General features: G+C 36.7%; 1 protein-coding gene across 3 annotated transcripts; it reads left to right on the top strand.

The window, feature by feature from the left end:
* Positions 1–2193: 2193 nt before the first annotated feature.
* Positions 2194–24127, top strand: RAD21L1 (RAD21 cohesin complex component like 1; the record flags this gene model as incomplete). 3 transcript variants are annotated; one of them, XM_084246689.1, is made up of 13 exons in its annotated part: positions 2194–2337; positions 3452–3581; positions 5129–5222; positions 6876–6982; positions 10166–10336; positions 11238–11333; positions 12246–12353; positions 14107–14333; positions 14573–14672; positions 15483–15607; positions 17610–17702; positions 20875–20952; positions 23939–24127. In XM_084246689.1, the coding sequence occupies 13 exons, from the start codon at positions 2194–2196 to the stop codon at positions 24125–24127; spliced, it is 1662 nt and encodes a 553-aa protein (XP_084102815.1). The 3 variants fall into 3 exon arrangements, with proteins under 3 accessions (XP_084102815.1, XP_084102814.1, XP_084102816.1); XM_084246688.1 differs by having other exon boundaries at positions 17607–17702; XM_084246690.1 differs by lacking the exon at positions 12246–12353 and having other exon boundaries at positions 17607–17702.
* Positions 24128–27046: the final 2919 nt, after the last annotated feature.

Raw genomic sequence — 27046 nt, 5'->3', positions numbered from 1 at the left:
CCTCCTCCGGCCCCGGCTCCGGCGCGCCTCCTCGAGATCGAGCTCTGAAAGTAGGGCGCAGCCTGAGGCAGGCCGGGCGGCACCGGGGGGCCGCAGGGGGCTCGGGGATGGGGGCTGCGTCATCGGCAGCCCCGCACGCGCCCGGCCCGGCTTCTGTCAGGCGCGATCGCCGAGCGCCCGCCTGAGGGAAAAACCACCCGCCGCTGCCTCCCTGGGCGGGGGCCGCGGTCCGGCTTCTCCTCTGCCACGCGGCGGGCAAAACGGTGCTCGTGGTCACCCCTCCGGCCTCAGTGTCCCTCCCGGAGCGCCGGGCCCGGAACTCTGAGGAGTCGTCCGCGGGGGCGACCTCGGCGCCGGGCGCTCGCCGTCTCCTCGCAGTCCGGGACCAGCCCCACTCCCGCCGCCCGGCGCCTCGCCTGCCCTCGCCCCTCGCCCCCCTGCACCCCGAGGAGCTCGGCCCCCTCAGTTCTCGCCTTTCTCCTCACCGCCCCCCCTCAGGCTACCCCTGGCCCCCTGGAGCCTCTGCCTCGCGCCCGCCCGCCCCCCCCCCCCAGCCGCCTGCCCGGGCTCCTATTATTAATTAATTGTGTTGTGTTAGTTCAGACGTTCTGAGTTCCAGGGCGCTGTATTGATCGTGAGCTTCACTTCGCACCATGTCAATTCCGTCTAGAAATACCCCGTAGCCCCTCTGGGGGTTGAGGGGGGCGGGTGATGTGTGCTCGGAAAATCGTTCTCGGTAATATTAAGTCACAGGTTGGAGCTGCCCCCCCCCCTTAAAGTACGTTAATCATCGTATACCTGAGAGCAATTTAAAAGACAAATTGGGAATTTATTCCAAGATACCAAACGCACGGACTGGACAGGAAGAAAGTGGGACCAAAGCAGAGCCCAGGGAGGGCACTGGCAGTGAGATCTCCAGCTGCCCGGGGTGTGGGTGACGGATTCCACTCTTGCGACGGAAATAGGCGGGGATCAAAGTTCTACGTTTTGAATTCGTGGCTGACATTGGTTTTTGCCTTTATTTAGGCTCCATTTTCTCTTTTATCGGGACTTTAAGTAATGAAGTAGGAAATCGCTTCTGTCTTAGCAGTATGACTACTTTCATGTAAACAACTTGATTCTTCTCCCCAAGTCAACCAGTGTTGTAACATTCCTTTGCTGAACCATAGATCTATGAGAGTTTATTGAAAATAGGACAATTTGCAGTAATGTGCATAATATTTTTGCCATTCTTGGTTCAAAACATTTTAAATTTGGTCCTTGTTTCCTTTCCTTCCTTCTGATTTCTTTCTTGTAGTTTATTTTCTTGATTTTTTCCACTTTCCAGTCCTTTGAAATTCCATTATTTTTACTTCAAAAGTTAATTATTGAGGGCCTCCCCAGTGGCGCAGCGGGTTGAGCGCAGCGTTGTGAAGCTGTCAGCAGCCTCCTCAGCGCGGGTTCGATTCCCGCCGGCCAGGGAGATACCCACATGGCGCGGCAGACCTCTCCTGCCTTGCCCGCTGCCCGCCTCAGCAATGTCTTTGGTCGTCTGCCTGTTCTGTCTCTAGTGAAGCCTCTCACCCTCCTGTGCCTCTGGCCTGTACCCCAGCTCTTGTATAAAAATAAATAAATCTTTTTGAAAAAAGTTAATTATTGAATAAACCAAACGATCAAAAAGTAAAGAAATTTAACTCCTGGATATAAATCCAACACTTATCAAACTCTTAAGTTTAAAAAGAGTAACAACCTGTGTTCATTTTTCTTAGTTTGGTACACCTTTTCCTACACTATTGTTTTCTCCTGATTTCCATATCCTGTTTTTTTCCTAGCCTTCCTACTTTATTTATTTGACCATGTTAATAATCAGTTCTTTGTAGGATAAAATAAGTAAATTGTAAGATTAGTGATCAAAGTACATTAAACTAGGTGTGGTTTATAATCTAATAGAGTGGTCATTAGTCAAATTTTGTGGTTTAAATAAAGCGCCTTTTTAATTCGAAAAGAATTAGTTTAAATAAAGTTTTCTTAATTAGAAAGGAAATTGAATTGAATAACACATTGCGTTAGAAGATAAACTGGGATTATTTTGTAGAATTATGAATAACGTGTTTGTGTGCTTAAATTAATACTGAAAGATTTTTATAATCAATTTAAAAATATTTTTTATTGTTTCCTTTAATTCATTAAATATCACTAAGGAATACAGGCAACATGTTCTACACTCAAGTGCTTATGAGCAAACGAGGGCCGTTGGCCAAAATTTGGCTTGCAGCTCATTGGGAGAAGAAACTCACAAAGGCCCATGTATTTGAATGTAATCTGGAGATGACCATTGAAAAAATTCTTTCACCTAAGGTATGTTTTTGATTAAAATTACAGTATATGTATGCTACGACTTGTGAAGAAGAAGGAATTAAATTACATTTACATCATGAAATTCATTTCCAGGGAAATTTTATTTCTTAAATGATCTCTCTTTTAATTCTATTTATTATCTTAGCATAAATATTTATGCTGGTAATTGTTTCATATGCTTATTATAAATTAGGCCCTAAAGGATAGAGACCATCTTGTGTAATCCTTGCTTCTTAACGAAATATTGTGGGTGCCAAGTAGTATTTCTTAGAAAATGAGTGAAGACTAGGGAGAGTAGAGAGAGGACTGCATAGAAAGAAATCAGAATATGTATAAGAACACTTCATAAACAATATTAAGTTCATTATGAAACACTATGATAAGCTATTAAAATTTACATTAAATTATTATTTTAATATTATTATAGGTTAAGTATTTTTCTGCTTGAGAGAAGGATGAATTATAATTGAAAGCCTACCAGGTGTCAGGCACTGGACTAGACTTTTGTTAGTTTACTTAATCTTCACAACAGCCCTATGAGATGGACTTCTTTCAGCTTCGTGATGTGTGGTATACAACATGAACTTTTGAATTGGTGAAATTTAAATTTAATTACTGCTCAGTAATTTAATAGTTATGGTACTTTGGGTTTGCTACTTAACCTATCTGAGTTTTTTCTTCTGTAAATAGAGGTTGCTGTCAAAATGAAATAAATGTATGAAAAGCTCTTAGAACAACTCCTGGATTACAAAATAAGTATATAATAAACTGTAGCCATTGTTAATAAATTGAAGTTCAGGAAGGTTAAATAAGTTAGACTCAGCAACTGAGCCAAGACTTGAACCCAGGTGTGTATGACTGCAGAGTTTATAGTTTCCTATGGAACCAATAATGGCTTTCTTCACTTAAATGCCACATTAGAACATCTTCATAGAGTAAGAAAAAAAGCCAATCTTTCACAAAGTGTGTAAGAGTTAAGTGTTTTGCTTTATATAGTATTAATCTAAAAAGTCTACTTTTTACTTAGAAAAGATTCCTGTGACTTTGTAATTTTCAAAGAACAAGGTGTTGAATCTAATTTTTAATATTCTAATACTTTAAAAATTATTGAAAGGTGAAAATTGCACTTCGAACTTCAGGACACCTTCTTTTGGGAGTTGTTCGAATCTATAATAGGAAGGCAAAATATCTTTTGGCAGATTGCAGTGAAGCATTTCTTAAAATGAAGATGACATTTCGCCCAGGTATACATGTTATATTGATTTATCTCACTTGTCTTGGTTCACTTTTGCATTTTCATTTTGAGTAAGTTCTTTTAATTGGCAGCACTCTATAATTCCAGAGTGAGTTTAGTGACTCAATCATTTTCACTGAATCTAAGTCTCCATGGTTAAGGACAATCAGATTCTTTCCTTTGTTCTTCCTTTGTTGCAGGGAAAAGTTAGCTTTCAAAAATGTGTAATGTTCCTCCATATTTTCATAAGAAATATACTTAAAACTACAATGCTTGTGTAAGAAATTCAGATATCCAGGTTTTAATGGGTCATTCAGCTTGCCTTTTTCTTTTTGTCTTTATGAGAGATATTAGAAATAGTGTGATTGACAAAATCTAGATATCAGTAATTATCAGTTTTCAGAATTCTGAAGACTTGTAAGTAGCATGTTATTTATGAAATATTATTAAAAAAAAACTCTAGGCATTCCAAAGTGCTAGAGATTTACATGTGTCATAAATATACTACTTCCAAAATTTAACTTATATAACATCTGTTCCACTTTTAGATATTCACCATTTTCCCCTTTATATTATGGTTATTTAGGTACAGGATTTGCCTCTCGCTAGTCTACAAGCTCTTCCAAGGGAACGTTTTTGTCCTACTCAATTTCTGAATCTCTTACAGAATTGTGTAGTGCTTTCCACATACTATTGCCTCAATTAATATTTGTTGAATCAAGATTGTCAGTTTTTTTTCTTTATTTAAAATACTTGTAGAAGCTCTTGTTGGAGTTAGACTCACATCAAATATAGTTCATTTGTTCATTATTTCATTTATACATTCTTACAAATATTTATTGATCCCATACCTTGTGCCAAACAACATGTTAGGCTCTGCGATACAAGACCAAACAAGAATAGCAAGGTAACATGGTTCCTTTCAGTCTGGTGAGGAAATCAGATAATGAAAAAGTTTATTAAATTACTACAGTAAGTTGATTTGTGCTATGAAGAAATTTGAAGAGTATTGCCATGGAAAATAAGAGGAATCTACTTTAGTTAGACTATTTGGGAAAAGCCTTTCTGAGGGGATAAAATTTAAGCTCAACCTTGAAGAATGAAAAGTACCCAGCCATGTAAAAAGTCCTGAGGGAATAGCATTCTGGGCAGAGGGAACTGCAAGAGCAAAGGTCTTGAGGTGGAAAGTGCTTGATTTGTTGAGGGAACAAAAAGGCCAGTATGGCTGGAGCTTACTGAGAGAGGGAAAGAGTGTCATCAGATGATGCTGATAGATTTGTAAGGCTGCAGAGGCCCTGATTAGAAATTTGTATTTTATTTCAATGCACTGGGAAGTCACTGAATGATTTCAAGCATGGGAGTGACCTGATCTGAGTGCATTTTTAAATATCACTCAAGTTCTTTGTAGAGAATATACTAAAGAGAGCTAGGAATGGATTTGGGAAACCAGTTAGGACACTAAGAAGTAGTCCAGTGAGAAAAAGTGGAGTTTAGTTAGGGCTGTCTTATTTATACAACGTCATTGCTTATGGAATGTGGTTTTTTGATTCTTTTCAGGACTAGTTGACCTTCCAAAAGAGAATTTTGAAGCAGCTTACAATGCTATCACATTGCCAGAAGAATTTCATGATTTTGATACCCAGAATGTGAAGTAAATTATTTTATTATTCCCCTTCAGTTTTATTTTCTCTACTATTTTCATCTTTGGATTTCACGAACACACATGGAATGTACTTAATAACTGACGTATATATGCAGACTCAAATTTAATGTGAAATTTCAAACTTCAAAACTAGAAATGTATAATTTTATTTGTGGAATGTGGTATGCAATAATGACTTGTTCACTCATTCAATAAATATTTATTGGTTGCTTATTGGTTGCTTTCTATAAGCCAGGTATTTGTTTCAGGCTCTGAAGAGATAGCAATGGATAAAAGACAGTTTATGGTCTTGTAAATCTTAACATTTTAGCTAGAATAGACAGAAAATAAGTAAATATACAATATGCCAGGACATGACCAATATTATAAGGAGAAATAGAAAAACTAAATAAAAGGATGATTAAGAAAGTGTTTTCTAATAAGGTCAGAACAGAAACTCAAAGGAGATGAAGGGACAGATTATTCAGTAATGTAGAGAAGAATGTTCCAGGTCTAGCAGATGGAAGGGCCCTAAGGCAGAACACATTGGACATTTTCAAGGAATACAAGGAGGCACAAGTGTGGTTAAGTGGTAGAAGATAAGGTCAGAGAGGTAACTGGGGGTGCAGGTGATATAGGATGTTGTAGGCTACAATAAAGACTTTTATTTATTTATTTTTTTTTTTGGTGGGACCCTCGCTGGTAGCCAGGGAATGAACTGGCGCTGCAGAGGCTGTGGGCAGCCTCGCAGCCCAGCGCTCAACCGCTGCGCCGCCAGGGGAGGCCCTACAATAAAGTTTTGAATGGAAGAGTGATAGGATCTGACTTGATTTTAACATGCTTCTTCTGGCTACTTATTGCAACAGGGAAAGAGAAGCAGCAGAGAGCCTGTGAAAAAAAATTATTGCAGTAAGAAATCCAGGTGCAGGCTGATGGTGCATGTATTAGAGCATATTTTGAAGGGCAGAGCCTATAGGATTTGGTGAAGGACTGGGTATGACTTTAAGAGAAAGAGAGAAGTGACACATGACTATGGTTTTTGACATGAGAATGGAGTTGCCATTAATAAGAATTAGTATCACTAGGGAATACCAGGTTCAAGAAGGGTGATAGCTGGAAATTAGGTTTTGGACATAAATTTTGAGATGACTGTACACATCCAAGGGGGTCGATAAGCAATTGAATAGCTGGGTTTGAAATTCAGGAGAGTGGTCTGGACTAGACTGGATAGGTAAATTGGGGTGTTGTGAGAATATGGATAGACTATGAATCATGATAGGTTCCCAAGGGAGTGCATGTAGATTATAAAAAGAGAGAGAGATCTGACGACTGAGTATTGAGTCATTCCCAGTAGTTAATATTCTGGGAAATAAAGAAGAAGTAATAAAGGAGAAGGAAAAGGAGCAGCCAATGAGGTAGGAAGAAAACCAAGAGAAGGTAGTAACCCAAAGGCCAAGAGAAGAACGTGTTCTATGAGGAAGGAAGTGAATATTTATTTCAATTGCTGCTGGTTAGGGTAAGTAAGATAAGAATAATACTATTGAGAAAATAACAATCTTTATTTTTATAATACAACTTGTTTTTTGTTTTAGGTTTTTGTAGTGTACTACAAATCATTGTGTCCTGTTCACATATTTTCCTCATGCTTACATTTTTCCATAGTACTATTGATGTTTCAGAACACTTCACTCAGAACCAAAGCAAACCTGAAGAAATCACACTTAGAGAAGATTATAGCAATGATCTACTTTTCCAAGCTGGGAGCTTTGGTGAGAATATTCAAGAAATTAAAATTATAAAAATCAACTTTATTTACATTTTTGTATTGAAACAATGCCAATAGAAGTAGCTATTTTTATGGTAGTAGAAATATTTTTGGAATGAATCTTTTGATGTATAAATGTAGCTCCCAACAAGTTTTTCCTTGCTTTTATTATAGACATGAGTGGTATAAACTTTAAAGATGCATTTCCTGCCCACAAAGAGCTTCAGACTGGGAAAGAGACATGTAAATAAGCAGTTGCTGTAGTTAACATATACGAGGCTTTACATGTGTGCTGCATACAATGCCTTTAAAATATGGTGTGTTCTCTAATAGATGATGATATCAATCATAAAATCCTAAGTTAAAAAATAGCTTAGTTGTGAGAAGAAGGAAAGTCTATACACTAAATACACATTGATTATGGCATAAGAACTGTTGAGTGTGTTTTAAAATTGAAAGTACAATTGAAACTACCTTTCTGTCTTTTATCACACTTAACCTCCTCTATTGGTCTGAAAGTTCCATGAGGATGAGATATTTATCATATTCATCTTTGAATTTTTTATAGTACCCAAGCAGTGAGTATAGGAGAAAGATGGCCTGAATAAATCTGTCTTGGATTTAGTGAAGGAAGCAAAGTGGTAAAGGAAGTAGGAGGTGATGCTTGAGCTACATCTCTGACCTCTACTCATCCTTACTCTCCTTCCATAACTCTATCATCTATGGCTGTATTTCTGAAATCATCTGAGGTTAAGGGTAATTTTATAATTTTTGTCAGTTTCCCATCTGACATGGAATCATACATTTGTAAAATAAAATAAATATTATTTACTACAAAAATGTAGAAATTAAAATATGAGACTCAAGTCTTATAACTAGATTCAATGAAAATAAAATTACTCTGTGAAGTTGTTATAAATCTTTCCAAACACTTGGGTCTCCCTGGTGGCCTAGGAGTTGTCTCAGCACTATCACTGCTGCAGCCTATGTTCCATCCCCTGCCAGGGAGCTGACCCACATATGGCTCCGCAGACCTCTCTTGTCTCTCCGACTGTTGCCCTTGGCAGTGTGCTTCATTCAGTAAATCTACCAGTTCTGCTCCCCACTCTGTCTCTGATAAATCCTCTCACCCCTTCCCCCATACACCTCTGGCCTACACCCCAGTTCTATACAAAGCAAAACATAAAAGCTTTCTAAACCATTCCCTGTAATTTGCGTATTTACCGTGTCCTTGAGCAGCACTAGTCCACCAACCCTACTTTGAATGGTATGGGTCTTAATCTGGCTGTAACCCCCAAACTTTGACAGAGTTCATTGCGTCTCCTGCTACTCAAGATAGTGTTTATATGTTTCCCTGTAAATGCTACTACCCTTCAGGCCTAAAACTTTAGGATCACTTTTAATTTTACTTTCTATAAATTTCATAATAAGGCAGATTAAAAAAAAATCTGAAATGTCTCTTAGGTCTTCTTTCAGTTTCCCTAGCCACCCATATATTTCACCAATTCTAACGGCCTAGAGCATTGCAATACCTTTAGCATATTTTCTTCCCATCTCTTCCCATGTGTTATACATTTTTGCAAAATAGCTTATTCTTAAATTCCATTTTTTCATGTTACATTCTTCTTCTAAGTGCCTCAACTCTATGATTTACTAATAGCTATTCTGTTAGCTTTATTTGTTTTACTCTTAATACAGACATTTTACTATAGTCAAGCAAATGTCTTTACCAGTCAATCAATACAATTTAGTGGTTCTCAGTTCTAATTCTTCCACAATTCAAAAAAAAACAAGAAAAATCTTTTCTTAATAGACTGTAATACCTCAGTTTGAATCTGATCTTTAATATCACATAACATCTGGAAGATGTGTATGTCTTTTTAGTTCTTTTGAACTAGTTGATCTTTTCAATTGAGCAGGTCTTTACAGTTCAGGGCAATGAAAGCTGCTTTTTTCCGCTTTTCCTTTCCACTAGTCCTTTCTAGGACTATAGAATTTTTTTTTAAGATTTATTTTATTTATGCATATACAAGAACTGGGGTACAGGCCAGAGGTGTGTGGGGGATGGTGAGAGGATTCATCAGAGACAGAGCGGGGAGCAAAACAGGCAGATTGACTGAAATACACTGCTGAGGGGAGCAGTGGGCGAGGCAGGAGAGGTCTGCTGCACCATGTGGGTAGCTCCCTGGTGCTGAGACTTAACCCCTTGCGCCCCCAGGGAAGCCCCCCCAGGACTCTAGAATTTCCAACACGAGTGAAATGTAGTATTTGTCTTTCTTGACTGGCACTAATGTGGGTTGTTAGAGAAAGGGAAGAAGAATCCAACCTCTGACTTACGGGGTGTCAGCCTCCAAGACCTAGATTCAGACCCAAAGAAGCAAAAGAATATGCATGTACTCAGAGCCAGTCTGGAGCCAGGTCATTTGAGGCAGGGAGTTCATTATATCTGCTGCCATCAGGTGCTTAGGGTTTTCTCTCATTAATCTCCTTTTTGCAAAATAGTTTGCCAGTCAGAATTCTGACACTGATATTATCACTGTCTCTGCTAGGTTCAGTTCTTGGCTCTATCATTTATTAGGGTATGACTGTGCACCTTCTGGTGTGCATATTTCCTTATCTATACAGGATAATAATAATATCTTCTATTACGTAGTATAATGCACATAATAAACACAGTTAACTTTAGCTGACCAAGTTTTATCTTTTTTATTGTTGTATCTCCAACCCCTATTACTCATTTATTCAATAAATATTTGTTGAATGAATATTAGAGGCCCATTCTTTAATATTTTACCTGCCTTTCAATTTCTAAGAAGGCTATTATTCTTATTTTCCAAACCTCCATTATGGATAAGCAACATAAGCAATTGCCCTGGAAAGAGTACTTGATCAGGTCGGGCATGACCTACCTGAAGTAGAAGAGATTATTCCACTACCAATAGTAAACTTCTAGGAAATTATTAAACTATACCACAACTAAAAGCTCTATCCTAATGTTTTTGCTTCCCCCCACTATTGTATTAGAAACAGCATTAGACTAGAATTCTGGTCTCCATTGAATAACTGAGTGACTTTATTTTACTAATTTCAAATAAGTTTTATAGTTCTCATTATCTTCTTCTGCAAGATATCTGCTTATAAGAATATCTGAATTGCTGTTACTAACTCATATTAATTACATATGTAGGGGAGGAATCTGAAGTTCTCAGAAGAAATAGCTTCTTTGATGACAACATCTTACTGAATTCCAGTGGTCCTTTAGTTGAACATAGTTCTGGAAGCCTCCCTGGTGATAAATGTGTGTTCTATGACAGTGGAGATGGATTTGGAGATGAAGGGGCTGCAGGAGAAATGATTGGTATGCTGTCTGGTCATATAGCAATTGTATATGTATTTCAATCAAATTTTTACAATTTGTTATACTTATTAGCTCAAACTAACAATTTAGATATACTTCAATGTCAATACATTTTACATGTATTTTTTGGTACATTTAAACATTTAGATTAGGCCTAAGTCAGTGGCCATCTGTTTTAATATCTAATCCATATTGGTTTAAAATACCACTTTTAAAAAAATCTTACAAATTCCTAATTTTTAGAGGAAAGGAGTAAGGTTAGTATATTCCTTCCAAAATATATCAGGTGATATACTAGAAAACATTGGTTTTTGTTAACAGAAATTATGGGACAGCTATTCTAAAGGCTCTGTCTAGCATTTTGAATTATTTCATTTTTATTTTGTGATATGAAGTAATCATAGAAGTAAGGTATATAAAAACTGGGAAATCCAAATGCACATATTTTAATGATATTGACTATTTATTATATGCCAACATTTTTGAAAATCCTCTAGTTCATAGTATAAGTCTGGTTATGGTAAACATTTTGAAATTTTAGAACTAAAAAAAAAGTGACTCTACCTTAGATCTCCACCAAATAGTTTGATACTCCTTTTTTCTTGATTTGAAAGCTAAATATGACTTTGGAACAGTGCTACTCCCTTGGTGTTTGTTTAATAAATATTTGCTGAAACTAAACATCTGAGAGCAGATTTTTAATAAAGGAAAGGAAATTAAATATATGAAGTTCTGTGTTACCCTACATGAAATGTGGTGTGTAACCAATCAGATCTAAACAAGGCTCATTCAATTTTGTATCCTTTCACAATCCCTTGCATATAATCAGGCCAATAAATGTTTAGTAAACAAATGACACATTCAACTCTATATGATCAAAGTATTTATTGTATTTATCAAGACAACCTCTTGCAAGATGATCAGAATATCCTGTTAGAAGACATATCATTGGACAGAGAAATCTCCCTGCCTCCTGAGCCTCCTGATACATTAGTGGGTATGTTGAAAATTTTCTTTGTGTAGAAAGTGATCAGATACTAATATTCAAATTAAGCCTCAGAACTTGTGAGTTTAAATAGCAGTACAGTATAGTGAAAGACAACAAAGAATGTTGTCTCTCATTATCTGATTCTGGACAATATAGAATCAAAAAATAGATCCTGAAAGGGGCAATGATAGGTATTTAACTAAGATTAGGTTTATTTGGTATAAAAAGCACCCTTAAACACTCTGCCACATTCTGTGCTTTTGAATCATTAAAATAACAGGTCACATGGTAAAAGCATAATTAATATTTAACATCAGTATGGTTATTTTTGATATTAACAATATTAATGCCATGTTAATATTAATAGGACTTGCCAATTACATACAGCTTGAGAGAAATTTAAAATGTGGGGATATTTTCTACTTAAAATTCATGTGAAATACTTCAGGTGATTTGAGGTTTTTTAGTGTGATTTTTCTTAAGAATTAAAAATACCATTAGCCTATTTTGATTTTTTATTCTTTTTGGTGTTACATTTTCTTTCTAATATTGTACAATAGTAGAAATTAAAAATGTGAAGAGAGATTTGCAATAAAAATTTAGTTACAGTTCTTCATGGGTTAACAAATAAATGATTTTACAAAATAAATAATAAAAAGCAAAATTTTTTTTAACAGACAGATAGTCAAATTTACATCAGTGATTTATTATGGTAGCCCAGCTTAGATTTCACATGTACAAAAGACACCGTGGGTCCCAGGTCATAATCTCTGGGGCCCTTCAACTCTTATTAAATGAAGGAGTCTAAGAATTCAGATGTGACTGCGGTTAATAATTATCACCTTAGTTTTCATATAGTCCTCTATCTTGCAACATAGCATTGAAAAAAATAATTCCTTTTATGGCAATGTTGATTTGTAGAACCAGATAATGCAGAGAATATATGCCTACCTGAAAATGAAAAAATGAATGAAACCACAATATCAAATGAAGAGGAAGGATTCACCCTTGACTCAATTGATGCTGCAGGTCAATTATTCATGTTTTTATTTTTATTTTTGATACACTTCTATCTTATTTACTGAGATGTCTGAATGATTTATAAACTAGTATAGAGAACAATAAATCTAGTAATAATATTTATAATAGAGGAAGAGTATGAAGAATATTTGAGATAGTCCTTTTTTATATTTCAGCCTGGTAAAACTGTATATTTGGGTTGAGAAACTAAAACTTTTAAAAATGAGTTCAATTCCAGTAGTTATTGAGCCATTACTCTGTGTTTGGCACAGAAAAGAAGGCATAGTTTCTGCTCTAAAGAAGATTTAGAATCTGATTAGGAACATAATAAACATACAAATGAATGTAAAATAAGACAGAATGACAGGATTGAGAGAGAGGTATTATGCCCTCTAATGTTTGACCTCAAACATGTTTTTAGGAATAAACAATACATAAAAATAACTAGACCTTTTAAGGACATCTTAGTTTTAAATACTATAATTGATTTGAAACTTAAGATTATGAACTTAAGCATGTCAGGAATGAAGCATTCAAGTTTATTTCTTTACTAAATTCAATTCTCAACCTCTATCCCTCTGGGCTGTCAAGAATTTCTATGTGCATAGCCCTTCTGTAGGGGCAGGATGGCACTGAGCAGGATATCTAGGATCAGAGCAGACCGGCGGGTAAAGGAGGAGTCCTGAGACCCTCCGTGGCTTTCTCAGGCTTTTATTGAGCTTTTACATGTAGTGTGGCAAACAGGTACATAGCAGGCAGGGATGCTGGGGGCCAGGAGGCCAAGAGGCCTCCAAGCACCTAGCAAGTCTTCACTCTGGGTTTCTCGGGCCTTCTTTCTCCCCTTCTTTCTCCTGCCTCTTCTCTCAGTGAGCATCTCAATACTGCAGTCATGGTCCACAGAAGTAAACAAAACAGCTTACAACAATGTAACAACTGCAAGTGCTGCACCAGGCAGGGCAATCCTAATGGTGGGAGGGCAGAAAAGCCTGAAAACCATTTACCTTATACCTTCTATTTGCCCTAAGCCATGAAGTATCAAAACTTGGGGGAGAAAGGGAGCAGGGAACTGTCTGGTCATCAGCCACACCAGTTTTTGGTGCTCCCTGTCCCAGACTACAGATTCTGGTGTCATTACACAGCCTGCCCTTATGGGATCTTGGCATATTCCCAGGATTTTACTGAGCCCACCATTAAGCAGGTTTCTGTTCATCTGGCTCCATATGATCTGGGATCCTCAGCCATCCTGGGGAGACCTAACCTTCCCTCCCCTTTTGCCTCTTTCCCAAGGAAAAGTTTGTCTTCTGCTTTCTACCTGATAAAATAAGTGAAATCATCTGGGCTTAATCACCAATTTGGAATTTGTGTGTGTATTTCAGTGGGGGAGAGAAAAACATACTATACAAATACAAATTAATGTTTCAAAAAGTTGTCCTGTTATGTAGCTATCCCAGGGAACCTCAAAATTGAGTGATTTCCCTGACATTATACCCTCTGCTCCACATTTCTTCAATTGCCTGTTTAGTAGGTCAAGAGAATCCTTTCTTCTAAGTATCTTTGAACAACTTGCCAAAATGTGTCAACTATTGGCTGCTCAAGCACTCTGTGTGTACAAAAACCTTGTGAAGCATAAGTTTCAGTAGAGAGAAGAGTATTTTCTTCCCAAGGCAACTCTGTAGGCTGTATTGTGGCAGACATCTCTTAGATATACAGTATCGTCTTATCAAGTACAACCAGTCACATTGTGCCTGTTTCTTATATTTAGACATTGCTGATAAAAGGAAAGGCAAAAAGAGAAAATTGCTCATAGATCCAATCAAGGAGATCAGTAGCAAAATTATGCATAGACAGCTTACTTCCTTTACGGACACACTCATGGTTCTGGAACTTGCACCTCCTACCCAAAGACTGATGATGTGGAAGAAGAAAGGGGGAGTGGATACACTTCTGTCAACTGCTGCCCAGGATTTGACTCATGCTGAACTAAAATTGGTAATAATTTCCATCTTTTTTTCATGGGTGCAATGTTTGATTATAATTAAATAAATGTATATTTACATTCATATATACAACAGAATTTAAACTTGTGAAAAAATACCCCTTACTTTTGAATTAATTTGTTGAATGTCTGTGCAGGAATTATTGTTTTTACTTTTTAGGGCATGTGCTTGTATTTTATTGCATTGTCTTTTTTGTACAAAAACCAAAATCAAAAATGTTTACTTTTACAGTTATTTACAAAGTGCTTTCTGTCCTCTGGCTTTAAACTTGCAAGAAAATTGATACAGAAGGAGACAGTCAGGGAAGAAAATGGAAAGGAAAACATAGTAGGTAAGGCATCCTAACTGCTGGTTTTGAGGGAATGTTGTAGAAAAAAATCACTTTACATTTCAAGATGAAGATGGAATCAAAGTCCTGATTTCCAGGTATAAGTGTTATTGCTAGAAAAATATTTGAATATAAATTGTGTTGTTAGCATTTCTTTTATCTGCTTTGTGGATTAGTTTTTGTCCAGTAGGCTACAAAATAGATGAAGTATTATATTATGTGGACTATTCTTAATCTCACTCTTTCTTACTTTTCCTGTCTTCAAACCTTCAACAAAGACATTATTTTTTATATCTAGTAGAATAATATTTTGCTTTAATACAACTAACATGAAAAAAATCACCTAGTAATAAGAATAGCATTTAAACAACACAATTTACTTGAGACAGATATTTCTATCCACCAATAGAATATTTGGAATAATACTTGCTGGTGATATTGTAACAATTATAATGTAATCATGAACCCAAATTATGTGATAAGTGAATCTTCACTTCCTGATCACTCTTCACAAAGACATTAAAATCCACTGAACAATATACAAAGATGATCTTGAGCTCTCCGTGTTGTCTTGTGAAGGAATGTATGGAAGTGAGTGTGGAGGAGATAGTTGGTAGAGCATGATGATAAAAAGTCAGGGAAGAGGAAAGGGAAGACAGACTGTGAAAATTAGGAAGCCATAAGAAAATGCATGCACTTTCTGCTTAAATTCTTGAAGATGTCTGTCAGAAGTTTACTTTTATAACAACTACATACCAGTTTAAATTTGAAAGATATTTTGGTGAAATATTCTTTACTTGCTTAATAATTTAGAAACCTCTCTGATGGAAGAGCCAAATTTCCAGAAAGAGTTAAGTCAAGCCCAAATTTGGAAGGGTGTGATTAATGGATCTAAGTGTAACTCTCATGAAGATGCCATCAAAAATATTAACTCTGAGGTAAGTTCACCAGAGAATCCATTGAAATATCATTTTTCTGACACAAGTAAAGGAACATTGAGATTCTGCTATCTTGTTTTACGTTCATAGTTTATATTTCATCTTACATTATCCTATTTTTTTATTAAGTAGCAGTACTATAGGGTAAAACTTAATTTTCATCTGCAAACAGTATTTTCTAGAATTTTAAGATAGTAAGTCACAAGATAAGTAGTTTTGTACTGAAATGGCATTTTGCCTTATTTTACCTAGTGCCTTAAATAATTGCCTGTGCTTGAATTTGACTCTATGCTGAAAATCCTGCAAGACTTCCCCTCACCCCCATGTTCAGTGTGCCATGGAAAATGTTAGAACACTAGATAATAAATCTATGTTTTGTTTCTGATAATAAGTTGATCCTCTGAGAATAATATGTTTTAGATCCACCAAATTACTTAAGTCTTGGATCTGAAAGTGCCTAAAGATCTATGACCAAAACAAAATTTAAAAATTTTTATTGGAAGACATAGTTTTTATTTGTAAAACATAGTTATGAGAAAACATAGTTAGAAACAATATGCTTTAAAGCATTTCCCCAGTTGTTACTTCATTGATTATATAAATGTAAATATTATAACCATACCAGGTAAAAATATGGTAGCACTTTTCTGTTCTATTCCATTATCACTGTATTTTGATAACCTCCCAGGGAATTTAAGATCAATCCACAATGAAACTGAATGCCCTTTGGCAGGAAAGACAGTTTTATAATTAATTAAAACAGAATGCTTTTTGCTAAGTATTTGATAATATACTAGATGTTGAGATACTAAGTTACCAGCATCTCCTATCTTTACTTGGACATGGGCATTTCTTAGGGTGAGCCTACTGGAAATTATGAGAGGTATTAGGCAACTTTGTTTAGTTTATGACTTTTTTTGCATATTAATAAAGTAGATTTTCCCACGTGCTTGAGATGAAGGAGATTGATGCACCATTTCTTTTGAACCTTTTACTACTACTTTACCCTATACTTATACTTTAACCATTTAATGCCATTCTTATTCTGCTTCCCAAAATGGTGAACAGATGTGAAATATAGCCAGGAATGGGAGTACAATGTGAAGAGACAAGTAAATATTGATTCCAATTAAACATTTTCAGATCTTTATAAAATAAAAGTTTCAGTAAAGTAACTGCAAAATGCAGCATCTCTCGAATGTAGAACTTTTATAGAAATTAAAGGCAAGAAAACACAAGTAGTTTCCCCAAACATGTATATTAAAGCATAAAATGCAAAATTTTAAAAAGCTGAAGTGAAAAATCAAGTAAACTGTGTTGTGGGAAGCTTGTAACTTAATCAAGATCACAGATGACAGCTGGGCAGAGAAATTTGGAGATAGGTTGAAGATGAAAAGGGGGCCAACAGCTTCTACAGCAATGAAAAAGGGAGTTAATAGGAAAAGAGAATTTCTGGCTTCCTCATTTTCCTTTCTTTCATATTTCTAGTCACTTACTTTCCAGAGGGCAGTTTTTCTTTCCTTTTGCCTGTAACAGCTCCAGCAGCAGTGGCAACAATTCAGTCTTGGCCCTAGGTAGAGATATTAATATCCCTTCCCTCATTCTCACACCTTTTGCTGCAGATCGCCTGCCTCTGCCACTTGGTCCTGGCGTGAGAATAGAGGCAGGGGACTGAGATTAGACAAAATACTCAAAAGAAGGTGGTCTCAGCCATACAGTAGCGAGACTTTTGATGCTGTCTGGGAAATAGGAGGGGAAAACGGATAAGGAGGACCGGGACATGCAAGTTATTCATGTAGGAGGCATGAATTAAATAGAAATATTTAATTCAGTGGCACCCTATCTTGGATTTTGCAGAAATAATGTTTTGCGAATGTAGCCTGTATTTTAAATTAGTTTTATAAATGTACATTTATGTGATTAAAGCATTTAACAAAATGAGATTGTTCTATGGCCCTACTACTACTGATGACTTATCTCTTTCTCTAATTTACTTTAGCTGGATATTGTTGAAATGATTTCTTCAGCTGCTGAGGAATCCTCTCTTATAAATGGCATCTTGTCACAAGAAATTGAAAATTGTCCAGTTGAATCGGTAAATATATGTAAAGTCTTGGGAATGTTCTTTAAAAACCTTGTGTCTAAAAAAAATAATAATAACAGTATAAAACACAACAAAGCAAAAACAGACAATTACAAATCAGAGACATACTGCAGGGGAGGAGGAGGGAGAGGGATCAGAGGGAGGGAGGGAGGGAGGAGCACAGGAGACTGTGGTGATGGTGCATGGGTGCCTTGGGGAAGGAAATTCTCTGGGGACTCAACCTGAGGGGGTGGGGGGAAGAAAATATTGTTTAAAAAAAATTAAACAAACAAACAAACAAAAACCCTGTGTCTAAATGTTTAACAACTTCTTTACCTAAAAACTGGGTTTTAGAGTTATCATGTTACTTTCTAAAATTATAATTTAACGATCTCAACAAAGATGTGTATGAGTAGTTTGATAAAACATATTCAGAATTGCTTTTATCTTTTTTCCCTTTCTCTATCTGGAAACTTCAAATAATTTTAACAAAAGGTGTGAGGTAGTCACTGGTTTAAAATGTTGAGAATCACTGTTTTAAGTTTATAGCATCTCTAAAGAAATAGAGCTTTATAAGGGGTATAGCCTAGCACTTTTGAAATTCTTTTTTGCCTTTTTCCCTAAAATGTATGCCTTTTTCCCAAAAAAACATACATCACAAGTCTTATATCTGTACAAGACTTCTAAAAATCAGAGAAGGAAAATGGTTTGCTCAAAGGGCCACAAGTGGACCTCCCCGGTGGCGCAGTGGTTGAGCGCTGGGTTGCAAAGCTGCCCGTGGCCTCTGCGGCGCCGGTTCGATCCCCAGCTGCTCCCCAGCCACCGGAGGAGGGTCCCGCATGGCGCTCAGACCTCTCCTGCCGCCCGCTGCTCCCCTCAGCAGTGTACTTCGGTCCTTCTGCCTGCTCTGCTACCTGCTCTGGCTCTGGTGAATTCTCTCACCCTCCCGCGCTTCTGACTGTACCCAGTGCATGTATAAACAAAAAACAAAACAAACAATAAATAAATAAATAAAGCATGCCTCTATAAAAAAAAAAAATTGTAAAAAAAAAAAAAAAAGGGCCACAAGTAATGGCAAAGCCAGAAGTAACATGTGACTCACCTGGCTCTACATAGATCACTGTCTTATTTCTCTGGTCCCTGTCTTTCAGGACTAAAGGCATTTTTAAAGATTGTAATGAGTTCTAGCAAAAACTTCTGTTAGTAAGTAATATCAAAGTGCCAATTAATACTCGACATTAACTTGTCTTTCAATAAATTTTCTTTATAATGAGTTTCAAGACTATTGGATTGTTTTTTCATACTGGAAAACATCCTGAATTCTCTGGACAAAATAAATATCGGAACTTTTTACCTGAAACATCCAAACAACTGAGCCAGATTGATGCTTTTTCAACTATCTCTTTGCTTGTGTAGACACCGGTTATTTTTATACATGGTCAAGCAAATCATGACACAGCACAAGATCAGCTGTTTTAATGATCCCCTGAGCTTTGCACACAATAAATTCTGCCGTACCGTGTCCAGATAAATCAAGTGGACAGGCTTCAGCAAATTGCACATATAATTTCTTCAGAGACTTTTCCTGGCTGATTTAACTGTGCATTATAGGCGGTGCTGAGTCTAATGGATTGTTAACAAAGAGTTGGACCTCTGCTTTTTAAGTTTGAAAAATAGCATTGTGTATTTAACAATAAAGTAAATATTAATGGTTGAAAGGGCTCATTTATCTCAGGACAGGCTAGAAAGGAATAAACATAAATTGTGGCTTGAAGGATATAGAAAATTCTTCAGAATAAAGTGACCTTATTTTCAGATCATCTTTTTGGAGTGTGAAAAGGGATATAGCATAGGCAGGTTCTGGAAACTAGGGTCACTGGTAAAAATGAGGCCTCAGTAGCCCTCCTAGCCTTAAATGATTTAAAATGTCATATAGATTATTCTGGAACTTTCTGAATTCATCCCAAAGCCCATGAAATTGAAAACATTTTAAGGAAGTATCTGGACTCTAGAGTTAAGCATAAAGGCTTGACAATGGACCTGTGATAATGATGACACAGATGCTATTGGGCATAGTTAGAGCTAGCCTTGGAAAAATTATGAAGTAGGTCAGATTTGTGCCACTTTCCTTCCCCCAACCCTCTGTAGGCCTACTTTACCAGACTCATCAGCACCTTTCCTGTGCCCAGTTTCTCTTCTCAACTCATAAAGTGTTATTTGGTAAAGGCTTAGAATGAGTTCCTGTGAAAGGATTTCAGACACTGAGGTATTTCTGAAGGTGGCTATGTTTTAAAAATTGAAAAGAAGTCTCTCTTCATAAAACATGATGGGCAGGGCCTCCCCGGTGGCGCAGCGGTTGAGCGCTGGGTTGCGAAGCTGCCCGCGGCCTCTGCAGTGCCGGTTCGATCCCTGGCTGCTCCCCGGCCACCAGAGGAGGGTCCCACATGGCGCGCAGACCTCTCCTGCCGCCCGCTGCTCCCCTCAGCAGTGTACTTCGGTCCTTCTGCCTGCTCTGCTCCCCGCTCTGGCTCTGGTGAATTCTCTCACCCTCCCGCACTTCTGACTGTACCCAGTGCATGTATAAACAAAACAAACAAACAAACAAATAAATAAATAAAAACATGCCTCTATTAAAAAATAAATAAATAAATAAATAAATAAAAAATAAAACATGATGGGCAGTGGGTTCATCTTTTTTGTCCAAGGCATCCTTGAAATCTGAAAGGTTTATAATCTAGGTGTACACAATCTACCAAACATCAGTTATTGTTAGAACTTCTGTATTACCAGGTAAATTCAGATAAAGGCAGTTGACAAGGCAGTTTTTCTATAATTTTATGTGTATTCCTGTCAACTGAGTTCTGATTAACCAGAGCTGGGATGGTGCTAGCCAAGTGTTTTCCTGCTGACTTTATTTCTGGATGTAAGAACCCAGTGCCCTGGGATGCATTACCAATAAGACTGCCAAACCTCCTACTCCGGAGTTCTTATCAGAAGATGGCCTAGGGAGTATAGCTGCAAAGGTTGAGCTATATTTTATATGTTTATGTGACTATCAGTTCCTATTTAGCAGGACCCAGTGTTACAGTTAAAATTTCTTGTAGCAGCTAACACTGTGCTTAAAAACTAGTAAATATTTAGCAAAATGTCCTTAAATGAAGTATTTCATCAATTATTCAAATAGGAATCATTGGGGAGTGAACAAAGCATTGAAGCAGAAAGATGGAATCGAAGAATACTTCAGATGTTAAATAGATTACGGGTAAGATAGTAGGGTTTGCCAACCCTCTTTTTATATTTAAAAATAAAAAAAATTTGACTTCAATCTTCTAGGTATTAATAAGAATAAAACTGTTTTCATTGAGGCCAAAATCATAAGCAAATTTCAAGCACTATATGCAGGGCTGAATGTGGGAGTTTGGTTTTGGTGCCCGGATGTTCTAATCAACTTCTTGCCCATACTTCTTGCCCATTTTGTGTTTAGCAGGCTATCAACTAATTCTTAATATGGAACTAAGTGTATGGAGGTTTCAGAGTGAAACTCAGATAATTTAAAATTTTTACTTATATTTTATCAAAATAACACATGTATATGGTGTTCAGAGTGCTACACAATTAGACTGAAAGGAAACACAGGAATCTTTTGTCCTGCTCCTTATCAGAGTCCTAGTCAACAGAAACAACTTTAGTAGTTATATCTATATTTCTAATTACATGTATTTTACTTTATTGATATTTCAGCTTCAAATTTTATCTTTGTCTTTCAACAGAAAATGAAGTTAACTTAGTTATATCTCTTTCCATCCCCTCAGTATATTTTTAGCACATGATTTATGTTCTAATTGTGATGTAAGCTTGATTATGACAGAGAGCCAAAAAAAAATCTGTGGCTTAAAAAGATTTCCTCCTTATTTATCTGTTCTCTCTTTCTGGATTGCTTATTGGGCAGATATTGGATCTCCTGAATTACATCTTTAGTTTTAAAAACATCTTTTGTCCCTTACATTAATTTCCTTTATTTTTCTACTCTGTAGAAAATTTCTTCAACTTTATTTTGCATCTTTACTGCATTTTTATTTCTGCCTTCACCTTTTTGTTTTCCAGTAGTTTTTTTCTCAGTTATTATTCTTTGGTTTTGTAGCATCTGAATTTTTAAATTTATTTTTAACAATTTTATTGAGATATGATTGATATATAATAAACTGCACCTATTTAAAGTATAGAGTTAGGTAGGTTTTGACACATGTCTATACTGTGAAACCATATGCACAATCAAGATAGTGAACATGTCTACAATCCCTAAAAGTTCCTTTGTGCCTCTTGATAATCCCTAGTTCCATCCCTCCCAGGAGGTCCCCCTTCTCCATCCCCAAGCAACCACTGATCTTCTTTCTCTTGATGTCATCCTAATGACTTTTTATGGAATAGTGTCTTCTATTAACTTTCAGAGGTTATGGTTTTCTTCTGCTCCCTGCATTGTCTCTGCTTAGTGATTCTCTTGAAAGCTTTCTTTTCTTTTCTTTTTTTCATGTTAGATACTTTACTCAGATGTTTACTGTGAGTCAGACACCAAAAAGCTGATCAGAAGCATGAACGAGGCTTATAGACTTGGGTCTTTATAGTAAGATATTTGGGTAGTGTTAACCCACCTGTCCCTCCACCACATCCTGCCCCCCATACAGTTATCGTTTGTCTAGAGGACTTTTTCCCCTCTCAGAATGGCCAGTTATCCTAGCTTACTCTTCATTTTTGTTGCTAGCAAATAATGTAGTTCAGGAACCAAAAAAGGGTCAAGGAAAGACTTTTTCTTATTGAGTAGAGATTTAATTCCCCAGGTTGTGTTATGACACAAATCCCAGTACCTGGTGTCCCAATCTCCAGAAAGGCAACTTTCTGCCCCCTGCGCAGGTATAGGAGGAGTGCTTTTCTGGTTTTGAAAGGCGGTGAAGCAGACCTGAGGGGTTCATTGCTCCCAAGTGGACTTTCAAGGAATTCTCATTTTCAATTTCTCATGTCCAGCTTATCGCATTCTGTCACCTTTACCTCCTGAGCTTTTCCAAGGTTCTGTAGCACAAATTGGCTTGCTTCTCACTGGCTTTCTTGCTGTTGGCTCTGTAGGTTTTGGCCTTCTCTACTCTGCTAAGTCAGTCTTCCACTTTCTTTGCGTTTATCTCTTTCCCTTGTTGGCTTTTATTCCTGTACCTTCACTTTCAGGGGGTTTCTGGAAGAAACAGAATGAGCACATCTGTTCAGTCTTGTATATTTGTCTCCTCTGGGAATTTTTCTAAAGGATTCTTAAACTTTAAAAAGTTCTCCCAGGGGGGAGGGAAAAAAGCCACCCAATCAGGATCTCTTCTCAAGAGAGGGGATAAAGGGAGGCTTGGCATGCCATCCCTGGAAGTTTGCTGACTCTGGCCCACTCTTTTGGTTGAGATAAAAGATGATAAAGTGTTTAACTTGTTCATTTCTTGAGTCCTCTGGACTAGTAAGAAACTTGTGTGTGGTATTTCTAAAAATTCTATGCAGCTATCCAAGGGGCATAGTGCTCAAAGGGACAATGGCCAGGATTTCAACTACTTCTTGAAAAAAACCTCCATTCTAGGTATCTGAGTCAGAGTCTCAGTCTTTATAGAGGAAATTATCATCCTTCATAATTTAATACTTTATAGTACCTCTGTTTTTCCTAGTAGATTTACAAGTACCGTATGATATATTCAACCAACATCTTTTTAGTTTGTGCATAGAAACTGGGAGATGTTTATACAATGATCTTCCCTGCCATTGAGATCCACAAATACACTTTCACATTTATCACTAGAGTCATTTATACTACTGTTAAGGAAAAGACACCTGAAACGCTGGTAATTTTTCATTGTATTTGAAGCCTCCAAAGAATCCCATGGATATTTTTTCTCCCCATCAGTCTAAACAACTTGTACTTCCCAGAGGAGCCATTTATGTTAACATTGATTTTTAAAAAGACAATATTTTTATAACACATTAGAAATTTATATAACACCTCAGAGTTCCTTTGCATGCATTTCCTCAATGAACCAAGCTTGTGCTCAGTGAACCGCAATGTTTTTTTTAAGTTTGCTTAACAAGCCATTTACATTTCTCCTTTTAAGGATTTCATAGTTACTTATCAAATTTACTGATATTTTGTTGTTCATTATGCACCCATGGCCTGTTCTATTTTTTAATGATCTCGTTTCCTTTCCTTTCCTCTTTTCCAATTATTTCCCCAGGAATCTAACAGGATGGGAATGCAGTACTTTAGTCTGATGAAGTTCTGCAGACACAGTGACCGAAAACAAGCAGCTGCCAAATTTTATAGTTTTCTTGTCCTAAAAAAACAGCGGGTGATTGAGCTGAACCAGAGTGTTCCCTATGCAGATATTATAGCTACCGTGGGACCAATGTTTTATGATCTTTGAAAGAAATCTGGAACATGTAGATTTATGTCATCAGTGAAAGTTCTGTGTAGATCGGTTAATCTACTAAAGAAGCTGGAGGCAACTGAATGTTTGACCCATTTCATAGCTAGGTTGATTTTATTTCTCCTTTGTAAATTCAGAAAAATCATAGCCGGAATCGGAAACCTGTATGTTCATAGAAGCACCTAATTACAGCTAAGTAATTTTTTTTTTCAACTTAGCTGACTTGAGTATATTGCATTTACCATTTCCCTGACTTAAATGTTGCATTTAGAATACATATTTTAAACACTACTTGCCTTCAAGAAACTTGCAAGGATGTTTTTAAAAAGCTGCTTTATATTGGATTGTTTACTTACATTTTAGGATTGATTAATAATACTTTCTTGTTTGTTTTCCCACAGACATTAATCTGTTTGATTTTAATGCATATCATCCCTGATTTCACCTAGTGGCATATTTTTAAATTAACATCTTAACTGAAGAACTGAAAAATCCATCTTTGTTCTAAATTACCTGAGTGTCTTTCAGTCTATTTATAGGTCATTTAACTTTTTTATTTACTATTTACTAATTATAACCACCATTGATGTGTCATCAAACTGAAATCTTCTTATGTTAAAAAAAAATTAGTAGATACTTTTCAACATGTCTGCAACTACAATTCAAGTAGAGGACACTAAAATAAATATTCTTTTACTTGGTGTTTACTAACATTTTTGACATTAAAACTATTGTTTTTCTTTTTTCTTCGTTTGGATTAGGAAATATTATTATGCTTTGTCAGCTTCATAGTATACTCTAAAATGAAGCCTATGGCACTTTCTATAGATACTGTTTTATCTGAAATTATGCTATAAGCTAAATTCTAAATGGCCTTGAATGTACTAACTATAAGATTGAAATGTCAAAATTGCCTTTTTAAATTACTTTTAAAATTAACATATAGAAAAATTGACTTTTTTCATTTTGATTCATAGCTCTAGGAATTTTAACATAGGTCTAGATTCCTGTAGCCACTGCCACAAACAGGATCCCGACAGTAACAGCTCCCTGCGCTTTGTAGTCACATGTTTCCCCCACTCTAACTCTTGGCGACCGCTCTTCTACATGGCTGCACTTTTGTCTTTTTGGCAATGTCATACAAGTAGAACCATGCAGTATGTAACCTTTTGAGACTGCTTTCTTTCACTGTTGTAAAGTCTTTGAGATTGGTTCAAGTGCTTGCCTGTATCAGGGGTTCCATTCTACTTAGTGTGGAGTAATGTTCTGTTGTCTGGATATACCACAGTTTATTTCTCTCCTGAAGAACATTTAAGTTGTTCTCAGATGTTAGACAATTATAAATAGAACTGCTACATACATTTGTGTACAGTGTGTGATATGGATTTGCATTTTTTAGGGAAAATATATACAAGTGCGATTGCTGGCTCATGTGGTCAATGCATGTTTATAAGAAATTACCAAATTATTTTCTCGAGTGGATGTACCATTTTGCCCTCCACCTAGCAATGTGTGAGAGTTGACTTCTCATTACTCTCTGTTTTGAGATAATTGAAGGTTTACATGCAGTTGGAAAAGATTATACGGAGGGATCCTATATACTTGCCACCCAGTTTCTCCCAATGATAACATCTTGTATAGTGATAGTACAATATCACGGGAAATTGACATCGATAAATCTACTCATCTTATTCCTATCTTACCAGTTTTACATGCACTCCTATGCAATTTTTTCACATACATAGTTTCACACGGCAACCACCACAGTCAAGAAACAGAACATTTCCATCACGAGGATTATTTGTGCTTCCCTATTGTAGCCCGGCCGGCTCTCCCACAGCCCTCCTCCCTAGCCCCTGACAGCCACTAGTCCGTGCTTAATGTGTTCTGTTCCCCTCCAACTACTGCTGGAGCCATGCTGCACAAATTTCAATTTGTTGTATTTTTACTTTCATTCAGTTGTAAAATTTTCTAATTTCTCTTGAGACCTGTGGATTATTCAGAAGTATGTTGTTAATTTCCAAAGGACATTTTTCTGTTCTTTCAATGACTCTAATTTATTGTAATCAGAAAACCTATTTTAAGTGATATTTATTTTTTTAAAGTTTGCTTAATGACCTTGTATAGGGTCTGTCTAGGTGGATATTCCCTGGAACTTGAAAAGAATATATTCTCCAGTTGTTAGGTGGAATATTCCATAAATGGCTATTGCTTGATCAATAAAATCTTTTAAATTTTCCTACATCGAGAATGTCTTTATTTTACCTTCATTCCTGAAGGATAGATTATTTTGTTAATTGACTGCTCTTTTCTTTCAGCAATTTGAAAGTTTTGTTTCACTTTGTTTTCTGCCCTCCATGATTTCTGATGAGAAATTTATAGTTATTCCCATCATTCCTGTATAATTAATGCATTATTTTCTGATTGCTTTCAAGATTTTGCTTTGTTTTCAGTAGTAATTGAGTATTACTATCTTTCTGTTATTATCATTATTATTATTTGGTTTTCTTCTTTAGAGCTCACCAGAAAGCTGGAGCCTAGAGCTTTACTGCTCTATTCTGCTGCCTGCTTCCTACAACCATACCTGTATCCAGAGACAAGTGGTGGGAGGACAGAAAGAGACAAGAAATAGCAGGGACTCACCCTTTCTCGGGACCATAGCTATGCTATTGGAGAAGTTTCTCCTCCCTCAGAGTTCTAGGCACCTGTGGATCCCTGCTGTCACAGCCACCACTGCAGGAGTGACTGGAAGCTAGATCATGAGACAATGGAGAAAAGATTTTAAAACAAAAAGAAACATATTTCCTCCCCCCACACCCCCTTTACAACCTGATCATTAAATGCCTCCTTTCCTGATCTCTAAGTCAAATCAAGGGAGGTTCTTGAGATCTTTCCCTATGTGATATCCAGTTCCAG

This window comes from Talpa europaea (genome assembly GCF_964194135.1).
Source record: "Talpa europaea genome assembly, chromosome: 11".
Classification (NCBI taxonomy): domain Eukaryota; kingdom Metazoa; phylum Chordata; class Mammalia; order Eulipotyphla; family Talpidae; genus Talpa; species Talpa europaea.
This window is presented reverse-complemented; position numbering and strand designations above follow the sequence as displayed.